The sequence below is a fragment of the Silurus meridionalis genome, chromosome 11 (genome assembly GCF_014805685.1).
Source record: "Silurus meridionalis isolate SWU-2019-XX chromosome 11, ASM1480568v1, whole genome shotgun sequence".
NCBI lineage: Eukaryota > Metazoa > Chordata > Actinopteri > Siluriformes > Siluridae > Silurus > Silurus meridionalis.
In genome coordinates this window covers 18,782,568-18,804,288 of record NC_060894.1, presented here as the reverse complement: position 1 = coordinate 18,804,288, position 21,721 = coordinate 18,782,568, and the positions used below count along the sequence as shown (strand labels likewise).

Here is a 21,721-nt window from a genome sequence, read left to right as displayed (position 1 = left end):
AAAGCACAGTGAATTCGTTTTTCACATATCCCAGGGTCAGAACTCATCACATCAGCTACGACACAGCTACGACCCCTGGAGTGTCTCTACATGATACATGTCTCCTGACTTTGGCTCCCAGTTTGGCAACAGTATCATATGTGATGTGCTTGACATGTTTCCTATTAAAGTCCATCTCAAGTTTGCAACAGCTGATCCATAGCATGAGGCAGTTCATTCTAACTAATTCTCGAACTCGTTCGACTTTTGGAAGACATTTAAGGTGAAAAGGTCTTTATTTCCCAAACAAATGTAGCCTTTTAGCAGTGTATCACACCACTTATAATAATAAGATTTGAATGACAAACAAGTTTAAGAGAGTTGTGTATAGAAGGTAGTGTGCCTGGAAATAGCAACCTCAAGAGCCGAGAGAAATGGAGACTTGGCAACACATGAAATAAACAGTACAATGAACTACAATAAATAATCATATATATGGTTGGCATTAATCCTAATGAATTACCAATTTATATAGTTTATTTTTAACTTTATATGCATCCACTTCTACTTTGTCTGTATATGTGTGTATATATGTCACATACAAGAGGCGTTCAAGTCAAGCCGGGACTTTTAATGTTACAGGTATAAAAATGGATGCCAGCGTGTCGATAAGTAACTAGTGTGTTCTATAAGTGATAGGCGGAGCACATGTCCCGGTCCTGTCCAGAGACCGTTAATCAAGAGGGCAAACAACAGTGTTAGAGTGTGCATGGAACGGCGTGTGGTGATGAAATAATTCTAATTTTGTAAACAAGGACGTTAAACCGATATCCAAAGAAGACTTCAAGCACAATACGATGCTCAGCCACAGTTAGACATGTTGATGGTGTAAAAGTTTTAAAGATGGCCGTACGTCCATCTGTGACAAATCCAGTCATGGTGGTTCCCTGATAATAAAGTGAAGCAGGCTGTCCTAGGATGGTTCAGATGTACTGACACATCTTGCTGTGCTGAAACTTTCCAGGTTTTAGATAAATGCATGGATAAGTGTATAAATGTAGCAGGGTTGTATTTCACAAAATAAATGCAGTTTCCACTCCTTATAATGTGTTTTTTTATTTAATAAACTCAAAAGTTTATTCCCAGTTTTCCCAGTTTGACTTGAACAGTCCTTCTTGTTATACATTATTTATGATATAATATTAATATTAGAATCTCAGACCTTATTGAAGAAATTGTCAGGCAACTGTATTATTTCTGTATACTGCTTAATACCAATGCATAACTTACTTTGCAAAATTACAATATTTGTGTGTGTGTGTGTGTGTGTGTGTGTGTGTGTGTGTGTGTGTGTGTGTGTGTGTGTGTGTGTGTGTGTGTACTTGTTATATTATATATGTGCTTGCTATATTATAGACCTTTTGGGCACCTTGGAAGATGTCCTGCCTAATCTCCAGGAGGACAACATCTCAGTGTGGGCAATGAAGCAGGGGGTCTCCTATCCAGGGGTCCATTGCCTGTTGGACAAGATAGAGCAGGCGTCATGTGAACCAATACCTCCTGAACTCAGATCAACCAAATCTATCAAAGCTGCCACACTTTATATCTTCACTTCAGGAACCACAGGTGGGTACCAGTCTTAAAAGGATCAAATTAAACACAAATAGATGTTCCTGAATTTTAGCTTTATATCTGAAACTCTATACATTTTGATGAGAAAGTGTTTCTGATCAATCAAACCAACCATGATGCTGAAAAAATGTGTCATGTTCCCATACTGTTTGGTGTGAGAGAAATAAGCTAGGTTGGGTTGCCTGCGATCAAGCAAACTTCTCTAATCACCTCTTTTAATTGCTGTCAAGGGAATGATTGTACTGGTTATCCTATGCAATTTTGTATACACAGCATGTGAATAAATTAGGGTTAAATTAAACTGGAGCAAAACAACAACCTTGCACTGAGGGAACTTTAGCGTTTTTTATGGTGCCAAAAAGATATTACTCACACTAATCCTCTGTCCTTGTCTCAGTGCTGGTGAAGGTTCAAAGAAGCAGCTGACTGTGTTAAAGAACTAAACTTTTTATTGTGGGTCCCAATCATTTCACTGCACTTAGTACTGAATTGGCTGTTTTGTTTCCTTTAATAATTGATTACAAATAATCAAATATACACTGATCAGGCATAACCTTATGTCCACCAATCAGGTATAACATGATGACCACCTGTCTAATATTATGTTGGTCCCCTTTTGCTGCCAAAACAGTTCTGACCCGTCGAGGATTAACAGCAATTTGAGCTACAGGAGCTCATCTGTTGGATCGGACCACACAAACCAGCCTTCATTCCAAACTCCAACTTTGAGGACAAAATGTTCACTTGCTGCCTAATAAATCCCACACACTAACAGGTGGCATGATGAAAAGATAATCAGTGTCATTCACTTAACCTGTCATAATGTTATAATGTCATAATGCTATGCCTGCTGATCGGTGTGTAATAAATCTAAAATATGGACTAATTGTCTAAAACATGCATCTGGTCCCTACCCTTCATCTTACAAATGGTGATCCTACAACATGGCCCAATGAGACTATTTTTACTACTCTAAGCAGCTCTATATGGCCTGGGTGTTTGCAGACACTTTGCTTTGTCCAGGCTCCAGGGGTGGGCTCAGTAAACATTACCCAATAGGGTATTTTTTGTACCTTTCGTACGAGTTTTTAGGACTGACTGTTTGAATTTGCCTTTCCTTCATTATTCCTACACCATACAGTATCATGTTCCTCAATAGGGCCACTGTTGATCCTTGTGATATAAATCTTGCATGGCTTTGCATGGAACTAACCTAACTGATTAAGTGCTATGAATCTATTTTTCAGCTTGTTAACCATAGAACAGATTGAACAGGTTAAGGCTAGGTACTGGGTCTCTGGGACAGGGGTATTAAAGGTTAGGGACTGATATCCTGTCTCTATTTCCAAAGAGGGATCACTGACCTAAAAAAGAACAAACAGTACCAAGACTGATGTATGTTGTGAGGTATCTGTAGCATTTTTTTGTGCAGTGCCTGACCTTGGCTGTTTTGCAACTGCTAATTTGAAAGGTGAGATTAAAGAGATAAAAAAAATCTGCATCAAGACTGTGGAAGGACTTTAAGATGATACATACTGTATCTGTACTGTATACTATACTGTTTCATACCTTACTTTGCTATTCTGAGAGGTTGTACAGCATCTGCTGGTGTGATATTCTAGTTGTGGCAGGGCTCTGTCATGTGACCAACAGTACAGATTTCAACCCATTCATAAAACCTGTTCCTGAATATCACTGCGTGAGTTTCCAAGTGGTAATTTAGATTCCAAGTGGTATGTAATCTAAGGCCTGCACTTTTTGGATTTTACTCCAAAAACATTTGGTTAATGACAGGATATATCATCCCAGAGCATCGCAACCGTCTTGTAAAATGCTTCCTAAACAGCCACACCTATTAGGAAAGAGTCATCTTACTTTACAGTTGGATTTAAACTGAATAAAGCACACCGGCTTAAAGATCAATATAGTTTCTGTGAATATTGCGTATCATCCTCAAACATCCTGTTATCGCATACGTTATAGTGGCTGTTATAGCAACAGTCATTTCCTCACTAGACTCTTTTTTTTTTCCTCTCCTGAAGTTAATATAACAAAAAAATGTCATGTCACTCACAACAGACTTTCCAAAGATGGAAATTCTATGAATTATGACAGACTCCTTCCTTAAATGTTAAATAAACATACACAAGTGTCACCATATCAGTGATTACACAGGATTTTTTTGTCTTTCTTGTTTAAGTTTATGTCGGTCGTCTGAAGTGATTGATATATATATATATATATATATATATATATATATATATATATATATATATATATATACACTGGTGATCGAAATTAGAGAACAATTTATAAACAATTAAACAATTCTGAAATAATGTCATCTTCACTGCTCAACTGTTGAAGGAGTTTTTGTCCTGTCTATACCATGCTACCAGAACACCTTTTCATAATTTCAAAATGAGAGAACAACAATGACTGTAGCATGGAAAAAGATTACAACAAAATTTTCGGAAGGTTACAACAGTCAGCAATTAGTAGGAAGTGTACAGGCCTCTGCGTTGAATGACTTCAGCACATCTGCGGCCACAGGACAGCACTAGTCTCTCACACTGCTCCGGTGTGATTTTGGTCCACTCTTCTTCCAGTCTCCTACACAGTTCGGTGACTGTAGTGGGTTTCTTGGCCATAACTTTGTCGCCAAGGATTTTCCAGAGGTTCTCTATTGGGTTGAGATCAGGACTCTGGGCAGGCCATGTCATTATTTCAATGTTTTAAGTTTCAAGGAACTGCTTTACCCGTTTTGCTGTGTGACATGGAGCGTTGTCCTGCATGAGCACTGCGGGCTGATTGGGTGATGAACGCAGGGAAGGAACCATATGTTGTTGAAGAAGGTTCTGATAAACATTTGCATTCACTCTGCCATGTAGCTGTATAAGATGCCCAACTCCTGCTGCAAAAAACATGCCCCAAACCATGACACTTCCTCCACGTTTCACTGACTTCTTTACACACTTTGGGTTCAGTCTTTCTCCAGTTTGTCGCCGAACATAATGTTTCCCATCGGACCCAAATAAATTAAACTTGCTTTCATCACTGAAGTGAACTTTGGACCAGTTCTCCTCTGTCCACACACCATGCTCCTCAGCAAAGCTTAGTCTAGCCTTTTGATTCTTTCTGCTAACGAGAGGTTTGGTCACTGCAGATGGGCTTTCAGTCCAAATGCTCTTGAACGTCAAGACACTGTATGACGAGACAGACCCTTACCCTGTTCAGCGCTGAACTGGTGAGCAATTCCATCTGCAGTGTGGAAACGATTGCCCATTGAGATCCTCCGCAGTATCCTGTCCTCTCTTGTATTTGGACGACCAGCCTTCTTGGCGGACTTGAATGAGTTTGAGATGTTGTAAAGATTCAATATTCTTAAAATCACAGATTTGGAACGACCAACTTGTTTTGCTATGGCTAATAGGGTCATCCCTTTGCCCTTCATCTGGACAACCTGCTGCCGGCGGCTTTCAGTCACTTTAGAACGGCCCACCATCTTGCAGAGTCAGTGAAACTGGATGGTAGGCTGCCAGTTAAATAGGAATTGACAGAGAATCAAGGAAATTAGCACCAGGTGCTAGATTAACACCAATAACTGGGAGGTATCTGAAAGTGTTCTCTAATTTTGATCAGTGTGTTTTCTGCAAAATAATGTTTTTTTTTTAAATGCCTTAGTTATTTTGTGGAAAAGGTGTTCTGGTAGCAGGTATAGACAGGACAAAAACTCCTTCAACTGTTGAATAGTGAAGATGACATTATTTCAGAATTGGTCAATATATATATTGAGTAAAGCACAAAGGTATTTGCCTTCAAATGTACTTAAGTATCCAAAGTACTATGATATATTATGGCTATAATGTTCTATAATTTTTGTCAAAGCCTCTTGCTCAATCATTAAGTTCGAGTCAGGAGTTTCTTGCATAATTTATTACTCTCAAAATGTTCTGCTTACTGTTGAATTGATGCTGAACTGTATGCAGAGATGGATACAAGTACACATAGCATACACTTAAGTAGAGTAAAAGTCAAGATTTAGGTAAAAGAGTACTCCAGTAAAAGTAAAAGTGTTCCCTTTAAACCTTTAGTAAAAGTACAAAAGTATTTGCCTTTAAATGTATTTAAGTATCCAAATACTATGGTTTATTATGGCTTTAATGTCTTATTATAATTTTTATTACAAGGCTCTTGCTTAATCAACTCAGTTTATGTGCAAAGACTCTATTGTCCAGTCGACCATATTAATAGAATTATATTCTATTCAGAGTCATACACTGATTAATATCTTCTTTTCAACGTTATCGTGCATATTAGGCCACGAATGCTGTGGCGAGTTTGAGGCAGAAGTTTCTTTCGTTATTTATTCCTCTCAAAATGTTCTGCTTGATGTTGAAATTACCCTGAACTGTATGTTTGTGCTAAGTAGATACCATCAACCGGCAATAGCGGTTCTAGTTTGAATGAAGCCCTGGGTGAAGCACGCCTTGGCTCAAAGTCTCTCCCACTTTTTAGATTTAGTTTTTAAAAGCTTCTCTCTGCTTCAGCTACTGGATGAGTAAAACATATTCTCAAAGCAGTCCACAAATTTGGATACATTCCTGAAAGCTTTATTTCATGTATAAATATCACCTTGAATGCACAATTAAATACAAGTCATTGTGCACAATTTATCAACCTTATAGAAACAAGAACTCCTTGGCTAATTGTAGCCGTAAGATACATACAACATCTATATCTTTATAATATGTGTCTTTTGAATGAGCTTTTCAAGCTGCACTGGTTATTCCCCCTTACTGAACTCAGTTAAGGATATTTTCAGTACAATCACAGAAAACCTTAATGATATTAGCAATAGAGCTCTTTTTAAAGTTGATAAACAGTGTTTATATTTTTCTTCCTGATTTTACAGGGTTACCCAAGGCTGCTGTGATCACTCACTTGCAGTCTCTCAAGGCGTCGTCTGGGTTCTGGATACACGGCGGCACTGCAAAGGATGTGATTTACACACCGCTGCCTCTGTATCACAGCGCAGCCTCTCTCATAGGCATCGGCGGCACTATAGAGCTGGGTAACACTCTCACCTTTGTTCATTTTTTATATCAGATTATCCGTGTCATATTACCTTTATAAGGGCTGTGAATATTCTTAAGATGATCAAAGTGTAATTATGTAGAGTAGCTCTAACTAAAATCTCTGAACAGTATCATTTACATTACTTGAAGTGAATGTATGTTTTCTATGTATTGCGCTGCATCTCTTGAATCTTTTGAACTGATCAGTAGACCAACTTCACAATCATGATTTCTAAATTTCCCAGTCAGATAATCAAGTTTGCACCCACGTGGTTAGTGGAGAACATTCAGTATTTTCCCAATTTCTAATATGACATGTTTTATTTAGAGATTAAATGTGATTTCAGCAGTTATTTATAGTAACTGACATTTATACAGTTTATTTATTAAATTACAATCAATTTTGCACCCAATGGCTGTCCATATTTATGGAGTCACAATGTGCCTGAAAATAAAGCCATATTGTTATATATTTAGGCCTAATAGCTTGAATCTTTTATTAATAATAAATCAAAAATAGCATGGTGTGAAGCAGCTTTAGTATACAGGTTATAGGCAGAATTTTTGTTAAAATTATTTCGGTATTTTCGGACAGTTCTGTTACACTTATCTACAATTAGGGCCATATTGTGATTGCTTTGTGGTGCTGGGAATTGAACTCATGTCCTTTTGAGTTCCTCCTTCTCTGTTTGCTTAATTCTTAATGCTTAATTCATCTTTGTGTATAATCTGTGGTTCCCAGTAAGTGCAAAAGACTTAATCAAAAACACAGGAAATTACTGTGATGTTTCTGAGAATCTTGTTTTGTCTGGAAAATTTGGTCTGTTTGATGTTTAGTTTTGTTAGTGTGTGTTCCCATTTTAATAATCCTTATACAGTATATGACTCTTAAAGGATCTTTAGTTTGTTGATGTGGAACCATCCTTAGCTGCACAGAGTGTCTCTTTTTAAAGAGAACTCTATCCAGCGGTAGTTGTCTGGTTGAATCAGGCAGATCTGAAGAGAAGAAAAGGGGGAGAGGGAGAAATAAGGATTGTTATGCATATTCAATTGTTTAAGGACACTGTGCAAGTAGGGCAAGACAAGCTCTAGCAACATAACTAAGATGGAAAGCCAAAAGGTAACAGACGTGAGGGATCTCTGGGATAAAAGACACACCACTAATCAACAAACCTGAGTTACAGGTTTTGCTGCAGTTAATGGATTATTGTCATGCAAACTAACCTGGGACTAAAGCAAACTAATAATTGCTGAAATGACGTTTTGCTTCCATTTAATTAAATTTCCTGGAACAACTACGTGGGTGTGTATGTTCATTTATTTAATGTTTTTGAGGACTAAAATGTCCACATAAATAGTGTTGTTTTAACTATATATTAAAAAGCTATCCAAAAAAAAATATTTCCTTTTGGTTAGGTTTAGGCATTGACGTAAAAAGGTCGAGTAATCATTGTGGTAATCTGTGATTATGTTAATTATGTTAATAGCAAAATTTGTTGTAAATGTAGTGATATGTCATTGTGGAATATGTTATTGCATTTTAATTTTAGCCCTCACCTTCAGTTTCTTGTCATTTCCAACAAATACTAGGTTACTAGGTATCTAGTCACCATATGTCCCACATCGAAGTTGGGAAATGATTAACAGAGCTGTGATGTATACAAAGTTCAAACTATATGTGTCAGCTGAAGTAAGATCTGACCCTTAGCATAGGCAAGTGAACTGCAGTGAACTCGCTGGACATCCAGGACATTGAATTCACTGTTTATTCAGTTCTGAGTTAAAATAGACCTTGCGTGTTGATCTGTTTATTTATTCAGCCGTCAAGTGAGGACAAGGTTAAGTTCCAGGCAATCTGAGGTATTCTCTCTCATGAACTTTCTGAGAAATGGTTTCATCACTGTTCATATGGACAAATGGTCAAGCTTGGTTAACTGTGTGTTCCAGATTTTGATCTGGGTTGCTGAGGTCGTTGAGTTGAAACCAGATTGGTCTTTGTGCCAGAAACAGTCAATTGAATTACATTGCACAGGACAGTGTGTCTCATTGTGGTCATAACACTGTGTGTAGGATGAACACTTGTATGTCAGAAAGAGAAATGCTTTTAATGAAGCAACTTTAGAAGGGTGTTAATGATTCTGCGCAGAATTGTATAGGTACTGTATAAGTCTTCACTGGATGTGGCTTCTCTCATGTAGAGAGCAAACGCTATAGCATTGTGACTATTAAGTTGAATTCTTATCAACCTGATTGGTTAGAAGGTCTTGAGCAGCTCTGACTGTAGTGCCAGATATAATTCCAAAGTAGTTTGGTCTTTGTTTCATTCTGGCATGTTAAAAAATCTGTGGTGTTTATCTTAATTAATGCAGTGTTGAGGTTGACAATTCTATTAGTATTTTAAGGAATAAAACCTCAAAAAAACAGTTTTGGGCTTTTTTTTTTACATGTGCATTGGTGTTGAGCACTAGTGCATATTTGAGCCTACATTCAATATAAGTCAAATACTCAAGTACTGTTCAAATCAAAGACTTTTACTCAAGTCATATTAGAATTGGTGAATTTTTACTGCAAAATTTAATGGCGTAAGTATTGCAGTAAGGTATCTAGATTTATACTCAAATATAATTTTTTTAGGTTTTCAAGACTAATTTCGTAACACTTCAGTGATGTTACTACAGAAACACTGCTATATCTATATCTTGTATGTATATAAAAGCTACTGACACATGCATAACTTATGCCATGTTTCTGTTGTTTTCACCTCATAGGTGCAACTTGCGTTTTAAAAAAGAAATTTTCTGCCTCACAATTTTGGAACGACTGCCGAAAATACAACGTTACCATCTTCCAGTACATCGGGGAGCTCTGCCGTTACCTGTGCAATCAACCCAAGGTAAATCAATACCTTGCTAACTTTGGCCGTAAAATGAGTTTCTTCATATATTTGTTCCTTTTCAGGCTGCTCTTATTCAGTTCTGCAATTCTGTATTAGCAGTTGAAAAAGTGTTTAAGAATACATTTTGTGTGTTACATGATACGATTGTGTCTTTATAGAATTATACTGTAACAATGAACAGTCAAGATAAAGAATTATCAGTCATGGAATTATTGAATTAATTAGCTTACCTTGACTTATCAACAATTTTTTTAAATGATGAGGACAACAAATAGCATACTGAATGAAGGAGAAGTTTATTACAGCATAGCAATACATTAAGTACCGTAATTTCCGGACTATAAAGCGCACCCTTGTATAAGAAAAATAAAAAAGCACGAGTTTTGGAAACCTGTCTGTGCTTATATGATTTCTGTTGTAACTGGAGTTAGCGAACTCTCCCTTCACCCAGACTCAACGCGCTACAACGGCTTGTATCTAAACAGTAGCTGACCAAGAAAGTCATTGTTCACAGTCTTCCTCCTTCCATTCACAACTATTTCTCTCGGGAGTTTATTTTTTGGCATCGTCGTGCGTTTAAAAATCTCCACCGGTGGAAGTTTTTTCTCCTGATGCCGTGCAGCTCAGAACACCGGTGAGGTGCGTGAAACTGGAAAAAAACCCAGGAAAAATCCAGAAATTAGCCGCTTCCTTGTTTAAGCCGCGAGGTTCAAAACGTGTGAAAAAAGCAGCGGCTTATAGTCCGAAAATTACGGTACTTTAGGTTCATCAGAGTCAAAAGAAAAACAGTGTAATTCCCACTGAGACATTATATACTCTCCCTCCTGCTTGTTAAGTAAATGAAATTTGAATTTAAGTACACTTTTTAAGGTTTATACATACAGGCTTGGATTATTTGCTAATGGATCCTGTTTTGTAAATAATGATTAGTAGCATTGTGTAACCAAGTCAGTGGGAAGAACATGAGGGATTGGAATGCGGCGAGTGTGTCTCCGAGGCAATTTGCACATCATGCATATTTAAGGTTCTTTTCATTATTATGAGCAAAAGAGTGAATGTTAATCTACGACATATTATACTAAATATTAGAGCATTAACATATACAATGAACACTTTCATTTAACAATGCTGCTGTCATATTGGAGAGATCTGTATTATTTAAATGCTTCGAACTAAACATAGGAGCACCATAGGGGCCTAACCATAGCTTTGGTGTTTTGCATCAATAACTCTCGAAACTTCTGAAAGTCTTGTTACCATCTTTCACACAGACAAGCACTACTTGTGATGGTACAGCGTGTCTCTTGAATGATGATACCTCTACTAGGTCACTAGATTTCTTTGTGGACTAACTGACAAATAGACGTTTGTGTTGGACGACCCCTTCTTCCCATTCGACTTTTGTCTTTCTATGTGCTATCACTTAATTCAAATGAGCAACGCATTGAAAGCTGCCTTTGTGTCAGTCTTCTTATTCTCCTCTCTGGCAGAACTGACCATCCCACAGTCCCGCCTACATCAGTGCACTCAAGGGCTAGACTGAAGTGGAGTTTCCATCCACATTTCCATTAAGCATTAAAAATTACGACTGGAAATGGAAAGAAAATGCCTCCCTGAGGTGAAAATGTCGACACAAAAATGTGATCTAATGCTACTAAAGAGCATATACATGTATACATATACTGTATATGACTTTTCAAGTGGAACTATGGTTTAAAAGAGGGTGGGGGGTTAAGATGTAATGAACAAGTTGAACGAGAATTGAACCTGTTTGTGTCCTGGACTGTCTGCTTTTGTGAACCCAGACAGCTGAGAGAGCAAACTGGTGAATAGGGATCTTGCTACACTGGTATTTCAGCATAAACTGGCACACATGCCTCTGGCTAAGTTGGATTATAAAGAAAGCAATAGCAGTAAGATCACGTCAGGTAAAATTTCAACTACACACAGCAAATAGAGAGGACCGGAATTCATACTGTATATACAAGGTGGAGCATTGATAGTATTTTGAACAATGCTGAAAGCATGGTGTCAGAAAGCTAAATGAACCATTTGGTCTAATAATATTTGGAGAAAATAAGAAACAATGAATGCTGCTTCATTGTTAAATTAATCTGTCCCTGCCATTTTAATATGAGCAGCAGTGCAATGCTGAAAATCGTGTAGATCCTGGTCAAGAGCTTAACATCACATCAAACACCAGAATGAGGAGACGATGTGATCGGAGGGATTGTTGGTAGAAACATACTGTGTACTGGTATGAGTATTAAGGAAACAGCTGTTTTCCTAGGATTATTTGGATGCACACCAGTCAGTAGGGGTTTATGCAGAATGGTGGGACCCTATGAAAAATGATGTGAGGAGAAATGCTTTGCTGATGAGAGCCCACAGGGAAATGGCCTGACTGGTTTGAGCTGCTATAGAGTCTGCAGAAATTCAAATAAAAAGCATCCTAGAATGCACAAAACAGAAACCTGTGGTAGGTTGACTACAACAGAACACTAAGATATTTTAACCAATTAGACATGAGGAATGAATATTCAGCTTTTTTGAGATGGTAGCATTCTTCCACTGCATCATTGGTTATTTTGCTAGAACAATGCACTCTACTATTTTTTAATTCCTGTTATGAGAGTTGTAAAAAAAGTATGGACATGTATTGCATTTTTAATGTGTATGCAATGGTATCACCAGACAGAGCAAGACAAGAATCATAAAGTGCAAATGGGTGTTGGAAACGGCCTTCGCCCGGATGTATGGCGAGAATTCCACAGTCGTTTCGGGGAGATCCGCATGTGCGAGCTGTACGGCTCCACCGAGGGGAACCTCTGCTTCATGAACCACATCGGCAAGATCGGGGCCGTGGGTCGCTCCAACTTCTTCTACAAGGTGAGTGTGAAGTTTTTCCTTTTTAAGATTTGCACAATGATTCATGAAGGCTTTAGGGGTTCTGACTCCAGGACATTGGAATGTATTCAGTGCTGAGTTCAGCATGGGTTGTGTAACTTTTAATTAGAGTTATTTATAGATGGTTTTGTATTGCGATTAAATGCAGAGCTCCAGTTGTGAAAATTTCAGCATGAACTCCCGGTGATATTTTGTAGTAAACTTTTGAACTTAAACAACTAATGTATCTAAATCATTACGACATTGACAGCTATAAAATGCAGAAAACATATTGTATCTGATGTTCAAACTCTGAGGCACTGAAACTATGGCTGACCTTTTTTTACCTGTTGCCCAATTCTGTCAAATTTGGCAACCTGGAACTAAATCTATACAAAATGGCCCATTATCCTGAGATTACGCTATGTATATATTTGATATATGACAAATTTTAAACAATAAAAAGTGCCTGTGACTGACATATTCAGTAAGTAGCTTTGAAACCTTAGTTTAGAGAAGAATCTGTTCCAGTGCGACAGATCAACATTAACTTTATTGTCCCAAGAGCATAATAAGACATTTCAACAATGCCACAGCAATCTGTATCCAGGAAACGAGATAGGTGTTTTTGGGTGTGAGGACTGGCATAGTCTACACTCTTCCCTGTGACTAGACAGCCATTGTTGTCTTGGAGTTCATGTAGGTTGATATCGATTTCCTCTGGGTGTGTTACGGAGCACGAGCAGCAGCTCAGAAGAGGAATCCCATGTCAGCCTTCATCACAGCATTCCTTATTATGAATACTTTGTGCAATGAAAGTGTCCAATGATCTCAATATGAATAAACCTGCTCCAGGATGGGTAAAGAGTTTGAAAGAGGTTTACAAGATAATGAGTGTCATGAGTCAGAAAAACATCTGAAAAGGTTAAATACTAATACAAGCTGCTGTATTCATTTACATGTACTGAACCAAGATAATATTTAAGCATACCTCTAAGTAGTTGACAGTTATTGGTTTTGCTCACTTGTTTGGGGGTCTTAAGTCCTGAGCTGCTTCTGCCTTACAAGTGAGCGCTGAAAATCCTGTTCTGAAGTATGTGGTGGCATTCATTTAGAGGCAGGAATTTATTTATAGAAGTTGCTATCTATCAAAAGTTCAATTTATCTATGGGGTTTAATAAAAAGTTTCCTGATTCTAAATGGTATTGGGAGCAGTATGTTCGTGTTTTTCTACTTTTAGTTCAACGCAATTTAAACCTGATAAATAAAATGCCAACATCTGATTTAATGTGCATCTGATGAAGACATCTTTAGTTTTCACTTCAAGCTCTGAATTGATGAATAACTCAGAAACACATCTGAGAAGTTGCTATCAATTGAGACAATATTAGCAATTAAAATTTACTGTGGCATGGCAACTTTCTAAATTTAATTTTAATTTTATTGTATATATATATATATATATATATATATATATATATATATATATATATATATATATATAAATTATATTTGTGTGTATATATATATATATATATATATATATATATATATATATATATATATATATATATATATATATATATAATTATTTATTTATTTGCAGCTCTTACACAGCAGACGTTTGGTAGCAAAAAAACTACCTACATTTCAGATAAGTTGAAGTAAACAACTATAGGCACTAGCAACCCTTTATAAAATCGATGCATCACATCATTAACTTTGCACGGATGTGAATTAGTAAATCTTACCTTCCGTAAAAGACACAAATAGACTATCTGAAAAAAATCCTCATTCAGCGTTAGAAGGCTCATTTTCCGGTTCTGATCAATTTGATAAAGGCTGATGGCGTCATCTTGCTGTCAAATCTATGACACATATTGTACAAACGGATTTTATGGTGTTCCAGTGAAGCATTGCAATGCTGCACATTGTCATGTGGTGTATTTGAAAGATCAAACATGTTTCTGTTCTTGCTAAAATAAGACGACTGAAACAATGTGACTCCTATTTTCGTTCAGTTGCTGCAAAAATGTGCATCATTTCAGCAATTCCTCTACTCTCGAGGGAACTAGGATTTACCATCAGAACTTATTGAATACATTATACTAAATATAATGAGTTTGGACTGATGTGTGATTACCAAATCATAACCGGAATCAGAATCATCATCCTTTGAAAAAATGGTATTCATCCTCCAGCACAGTTCTGAACAGTAGTAGAATTAATGCCAAGACACAATCATGTTGTTGTGGTGACTCTGTATGATTAACCCCTACTTAGCCCTACTTTTTTCTTTAATTGGTCCCCTGTCCACTTGTCAATATTTTCAATTCTGAGCACATTCAAGAAGCTGCTGTGGATTTTGTTATGACTTATTCTTGGAAAATTGTCATAAATACTAGAATATGATCTTTCATTCCCAGACACTGGAAATATTTAATACTATTTTAAGGAATGCTATTACTATTGTACAGTTTCTCTTTCACGGATAACCCAGTATACAAAAGTGCCAATATCTACAGTTTATCCATATCACTTACAAACTTACAGTAAACAATTTCTACAAAAGTTTCTTTCTTTGCTGCTACTGGAGACACCGATACCATTCAGCTTTCTCACATAAAGAAGCAGTCAGACACACAGAATTGACATGAGGTATGAAAGAGAACTTGTTCTCTGGTAGCAGTTACTCTGGCTTTGTGCCAACTTAAGCTATGCAGACTTTAAACATTCATAAACGTTGGTCTTGTGAGACTGTAGAAAACAGAATAGTGTGTATTTTTCATATTGGTGTCAATAATAGATTTATGATCAAATCAGTACACAACAGATACTTCACCAACCCTTTATTTCACGAATTTATTTTTTTATTATTAGTAATAAAACTGGTACAGTGCCTATCTAAAGTTTGGACACACCTAGTTTTTTATGATTTTTATGACACCTTGTTGTTTCTATGTAACAAGCTGGGCAAATGAATGCTATGGGAAAAAATTGTAGCGATGTTACACTTTTCAATGAAAAATTCTTCCTTAGCATAAATAACAGCTCACACACTGGACAGTTTGTTTCTCCAAACATTCATCTTTGCCATGCCTCATGTAAGAGAGGATTTCTTACTGACCTTGTGATCCAGTTCATCCCAAAGCAGTTCAGTAGGATTTAGGTTTGGTGACTGGGCAGGCCATTGAATTACAGATACAACTATTGTTTGCTATTGTCTTGTTGTATGTTGAAGTTGGTTCCAGTTAGTCACAGTCCAGCCCGAATTGCATGTTGTTGAATTCTAAAATGGTTGCGATGTAGGTTCAGTGTTCCTCTCACCTGGAATAAGTTTGTATCCTTCCCTGCTTCAAAACAACCCCAAACCATTAAGCTTTCACCTCAATATTTGACTGTGGGGTGAAGAAGTCTCCTAACATCTCTCCTGTTCTCCATCTTGCATAAGATCTTCTGTTAGAGACAAAAATGGATTGGATTTATTTGTCTACAGAACTTTCTTTCTGTGATTCACTGTCCAATTCTTGTGTGTTTTGGTCTTTCACCTAACTTATTGCATTGCATTGTGTATGAATAAACATGCATGTGTCTCAAAAACCATAAAAGACTGGGTGTTTCCTATCTATTTACATAAATGTAAATACATTTACATAATATTTTTATTTTCATGTCAGTAAAAAACTCTTAAATTTATTATATACTATTCTATGTACTGTATAGATATACTTAAGTATTTCTAGTGCAACATGTTTCATTATAATTAATAAGTATAGAATGTCATACACAAAACAACAAAACATACGATACGTGGATACGTGAGACTGCTAACTGATTCTGCGTTAGTATTCTACTGGTTTATATTGGCAGGTGATAATTAAATATTATATAAATATTTATTTATATTAATTTATAAATCCAAATATTTTGGCATATTGCAGTTTTATGTATAGGCTATATCAAAACATACTCTGTCCTCTATACGGTAAGCGACATGGAGATCTCTTCTCACACTACACACACACACTGGTGTTTGTGGTAACATTACAGTGCCTGCTAAACCTTTTCTTTTCAGCCACGTTTACACCTATGGAGTGTAATATACTGTGTTTTAACACACACCATTTCTACTTGTGTTGCTCTGCAGCTCCTGTTTAAATATGACCTGGTAAAATATGACATGGCAAAAGATGAACCTGTGAAAGATCAGCAGGGTTTCTGTCAGCGGATTGATAAAGGTGAGTAGTTGCACACCTTGATTTTTTTTTTTTTTTTTTTTTTTTGGAAGTCTTTGTACATAGTTTTTCATAATATTTTACATAATATAACAAAAATATGAAAAAAATAATTGCTTCATTTTCTATCTATCTATCTATCTATCTATCTATCTATCTATCTATCTATCTATCTATCTATCTATCTATCCACACATGTATATACATTATACAACAATAAAGTAAAAATAAATACATAAAAAATTTGAGAAAGAGAGGGAAAAAAATTGTCAACAGCAAAATCAAATAGCAAACATTACATTTAGATCCATTTGCTCTGTGCATGTAAGCACTAGCTGCCAAATAAAGAAGCCCTTTTACTGGAGTACCGGATCTTCTCTAGTGCCAGATGAAGCATACGCCTTGTTGTTTTCTGACTACTTTTTTTTTTTAATCTTCCTGTAGAGCTAGTCTGAAAAAATAAGTTTCACCTGAACTAAGAGTGAGCTCATGAGGGTCAAAAGGCCATGTAACCAGAAATGTACAATAACAGGAAACTCGGATATAAATCATAGAGTGCTGGAATTCTTTTCTCTGTATTGTTGTATTTATGTGTAGAGATTTAATATAATTCAATTATTAATGATTGCAAATTGATCTTTTGTGATTGTATGTTGATTTGTCCCAGTATACGCTGTACATTCTCGAGCAAATCAAATTTTTTGATATTTTCGATGAAAACATTTAATATACTCATTTAACTCATAAATTAATAGTGTGTACTGATGTATTAATGCCTAAGTGACATTTGAAGACTTTTGAGGTTATAACATTGGGGCGCCATTAATACTGGATTCAACATATTTTTCTAATCCAACTCATTCATCAAATTATTCCTGGATGCATAGGATGTTGTTAAGCCAATAGTAAGGTGTCCAATATTGCTATAAACAGAAAAATGGAATTGCATCATCATATCACTAAACTGAGCCTGATTTGTTTGTTCCCAGGTGAGATGGGTTTGCTGTTGTGCAAAATCGGTTCCCAAAGTCCATTCTTTGGCTATGCTGGGAGCAAACAGCTAACAGAGAAGAAGCTTATGAGGGATGTGTTTAAAAAAGGAGACATCTATTTCAACACGGGCGACCTGATGGCTGAGGACCAGGACAATTTCATTAGCTTTAAGGACCGGGTGGGCGACACTTTCAGGTAAGGCAGGGAATGTATTCTGCATGTCGCAGGTGTGTCTGGCTTTTCATCTTTATGGCCTCTATAACCCCAATTCCAAAAACAATTGGACGCTGTGTAATCTTATATGGTTTATCTCATAAGCCTATATTTGATTTATAATAGACATAGAAAACTAAGGAAATTTACTATTTTAAGGAAAACACAAGGTCATTTTGAATTTGATGTCCATAACACACTTTAAGAAAAGTTGTGACGAGGCAATAAAGTAAAAGTAAAAGTGTTACTAAAAACGAACAGCTGGAACTAAGGAAATTGAGATTAGGTTACCTAAAAGAGTATCTTTATACATTGCATAACATTCAGAAAACTTAAATATAGCATCACCTACAGCAATAAATATCATCAAATTATTATTATTATGACACTGCCTTCTTCTCTGGGCTAAAATGTATTTAAAACGGACTGAGGCAAAGTGCAAAATTGTTTTGTGGTCAGACGAATCTTCTTCTTCTTTTAGCTGCTCCCATTAGGGGTCATTACAGCGGATAATTTTTCTACATACTATTCTGTCCTCTACATCTGCCTCTTTTACATCATCTACCTGCATGTCTTCCCCTTACCACATCCATAAACCTCCTCTTTGGCCTTCTCTTTTACTCCTTCCTGGTGGCTCCATATTAAGCATTCTCCTACCGATATACCCCATGTCCCTCCTCTGCACATGACCAAATCATCTCAATCGGGCCTCTGTCACTTTGTCCCCAAAACATCCTACAGGGGCTGTCCACTAATAAACTTATTCCTAATCCTGTCCATCCTCGTTACTCCCAATGAAAATCTCTGTGGTCAGACGAATAAAAATTAGAAATTCTTTTTGGAAATCATGGACGCCATGTCCTCCAGACTAAAGAGGAGAGGGACCATCCGGGTTGTTAACAGAACTCAGTTTCAAAGCCTACATCTCTGATGGTATGGGAATGCATTAGTGCCTATGGAATTGGCAGCTTGCACATCTGGAAAAGCTCTATCAATGCTGAAAGGTAAAAAAAAAAGGTTTTGGAGAAACATATGCTTTTCTCTAGATGATGAAAGACAAAGTGAAACTGCACATCTATTAAAACAGCATGGCTTTGTAGTATAAAGTCCAGGTTCTGAAGTCCAGACCTTTCTCTAACTGAAGACATGTGTCATAGTATAAAAAATATGACAAAGAAGGCCCAGGTCTGTGGAACAGCTTGAATCCTAGCAACAAATGGGACAACATTCTAACTACTACAGCAATCGGTTTCCTAAGTTCCCAGATGTATACAGACTGCTGTTAAACATGGGCCTTTCCCAACTTTTTTAAAACTTGTTGTGGCCATCAAATTCAAAATGAACATATTTTTGCCCTTGTTTAATGTATAATTGAGAATAGAATATGGGATGATGGGATTTGCAAATCATTGCATTCTGTTTTTATTTACATTTTACACAGTGTTTCTTTTTTTTATTAGTTGTAAGCAGGTTTAGATCAGTGGCCTCTGTCTGAAAGTAAACCTGATTCCACACTTGATCTCATGTTTGGAATGCTAAATTACAGTGTGTGTTGGGGTGTATCAGGGGAAAGGTGTTTGTATACTATTCAGGGTTTTAGCATACCAAATTCACAGAATAATTAGCATGAAAAAAGAAACTTTACCAGGTTGGTCAGGTTTTTCTTTTTTGTCTTCTTTCTGTTCTGTTTTAACTGTCAATCTGCTCTCCTCTGCTATTCAATTCAATTCATTTGAGTGACATTTCCTCTCTCTCTTTCTCTCTCTCTCTCTCTCTCTCTCTCTCTCTCTCTCTCTCTCTCTCTCTCTCTCTCTCACTCTCTCTCACTCTTTTTCTTTTGAACTCTTTGAGATTGCGTATTGCAGGAGAACTTTTAGTAGAAACACCTACTCTTAAACAAAATGCTTTAATAGTCACTTATCTAACTATTTATCCATCTGTTTATTTACCAATTTATTTATTTTTTGATTGATTTATTTGTATCCTTCTTACAACCCTTGTCTATGATTGTACAAATAAGTTTTTTATTGATAATTTCTTTTAGACATTTTTTATCAAATGATTGCACTCTTAAAAATAATATGTTTGAGTTTGTGTTCTTCACCCACATATTACATTTTTTAATCATCTACGTTACTTATTTATTTGACCCTTTACCTTATTTTTTACCCCTTTAAGTAGTTATTAAGAAAAAATGCACTTTGCTTGATAAAAGAATGGTGGACACATCACAATTGTCACAAAAAAGGAGTGTTGAAAGTCAAAAAGTCCCAGACACACCCTCTGTAACTATAAGATGAAACATAGACATTTGAAAAAGATGAAAAATAATTTGAGCAAAACATTCACTATAAGGAGAAAATTATTGGGACACCTTACATTTCCACTTACGTTGGACGTGCTAGCTTGATATTTTCCCTTCACTTTAATTAAGAGACCCAAACCTGTTCAAGCATGACAATATCCCTGTGTACAAAGCCAGCTTGATGAAGATATGCTTTTCATGGGTTGGAGTAGAAGATCACCTGCTAAAGAGCTCTGACCTCAAGCCTATTGGACATGGGATGAATTGGAACGCTTACCCTGCATCTTAACCACACTCCAAAATCTAGTGGAACATCTTCCCAGAAGAGTAGACGTTATTATAACAGCAAACGAGACTAAATGTGCTCTGGAATATTCAAAAAGCACATACCAATCTTATGATGAGGTGTCCACAAACCTTTGTCCATACAAAGCATGTAAATGGCTGTAAAGTAAACTTTAAATAAGAACAAATTTTCCAACAATGAGTCTAAGATCCGTTTCTTTTACATGAAATGGTGCTCCAGTTAAAGCTGCATAAATCATGGTTTTACTATGTACTTTCAATTTGCAGATGGAAGGGTGAAAATGTGGCCACCACTGAGGTGGCGGAGATTCTTGGACTGCTGGACTTTATTCAGGAAGTCAATGTGTATGGAGTAGAAATTCCAGGTACTTATGCATGCCTTATAATCAATAATCATTTTTTTTTATATATACAATGGAATGCAACAATCAAGGCAACAATATTGACAGCAAAAAGACCTGAATACAATTTGAGTAAAAATAATACAAATGTGTAACTGTAATAGGAGTATTTATAGTTTCTTTGCAATACTGAATAATAGGGGTGTAACGGTACACCTATTCGTACCTACATTTTCCGAGTACGCGGTTTTCAGTTTCCTCAGGAACATATTAAGTGGCGGACCGCAAGTTTGTTTAGTCTTATTTATATTAAACTTGAAAACATACGCAACAATGACAGGGGTATAAAAAAGAAGCACTCCTTCCCAGAAATAAGATTTGTTTTGTGCATGAATTAAAGCACTTAAAGAATCCATAGAATGCTAAATGGATTCTTTAGCGTTTTATGTACAGCTTCAAGAATTCTTCTTAAAAGGAGAAAATCCTGACAATTTCACATATTGAAGGAGTGAATGAATGAAGGATGGAAGTAATGAAGACATTTGTTAAAGGATGCTGAAATAAGTAGAAGAGTTAAGTAGAACATATCTTTTGAAAATTAAATGAACCCAAATGAGGTCTAACAAGTGTACCATTTTATTATTTAACACTATTTAATTATATTTTTCCATTTATTTAATGTTATGTAATAAATTTAATTTGTGGCAGTTTAATTGATTTCTGAGTTTAATAAATATAATAAAATAGTGTATTGCATTAAATTGGTTTATTTTATATTACTTTTTATAAAATATTATAAAATATAACTTTATATATTATTTAACCGAGCAGGAATTTAATTGAATATTATTTAAAAA

At 36.2% G+C, this 21,721-nt stretch overlaps 1 protein-coding gene across 1 annotated transcript in view; it reads left to right on the top strand.

The window, feature by feature from the left end:
- slc27a6 (solute carrier family 27 member 6) overlaps positions 1-21,721 on the top strand; it is a 29,063-nt gene that overhangs the window by 3,247 nt on the left and 4,095 nt on the right. Inside the window, exons 2-8 of the mRNA XM_046861343.1 lie at positions 1,396-1,605; positions 6,527-6,685; positions 9,458-9,582; positions 12,280-12,474; positions 16,619-16,709; positions 17,696-17,894; positions 20,791-20,888. Coding sequence (XP_046717299.1) covers positions 1,396-1,605; positions 6,527-6,685; positions 9,458-9,582; positions 12,280-12,474; positions 16,619-16,709; positions 17,696-17,894; positions 20,791-20,888 — 1,077 coding nt within the window. The remainder of the gene's footprint in view (positions 1-1,395; positions 1,606-6,526; positions 6,686-9,457; positions 9,583-12,279; positions 12,475-16,618; positions 16,710-17,695; positions 17,895-20,790; positions 20,889-21,721) is intronic.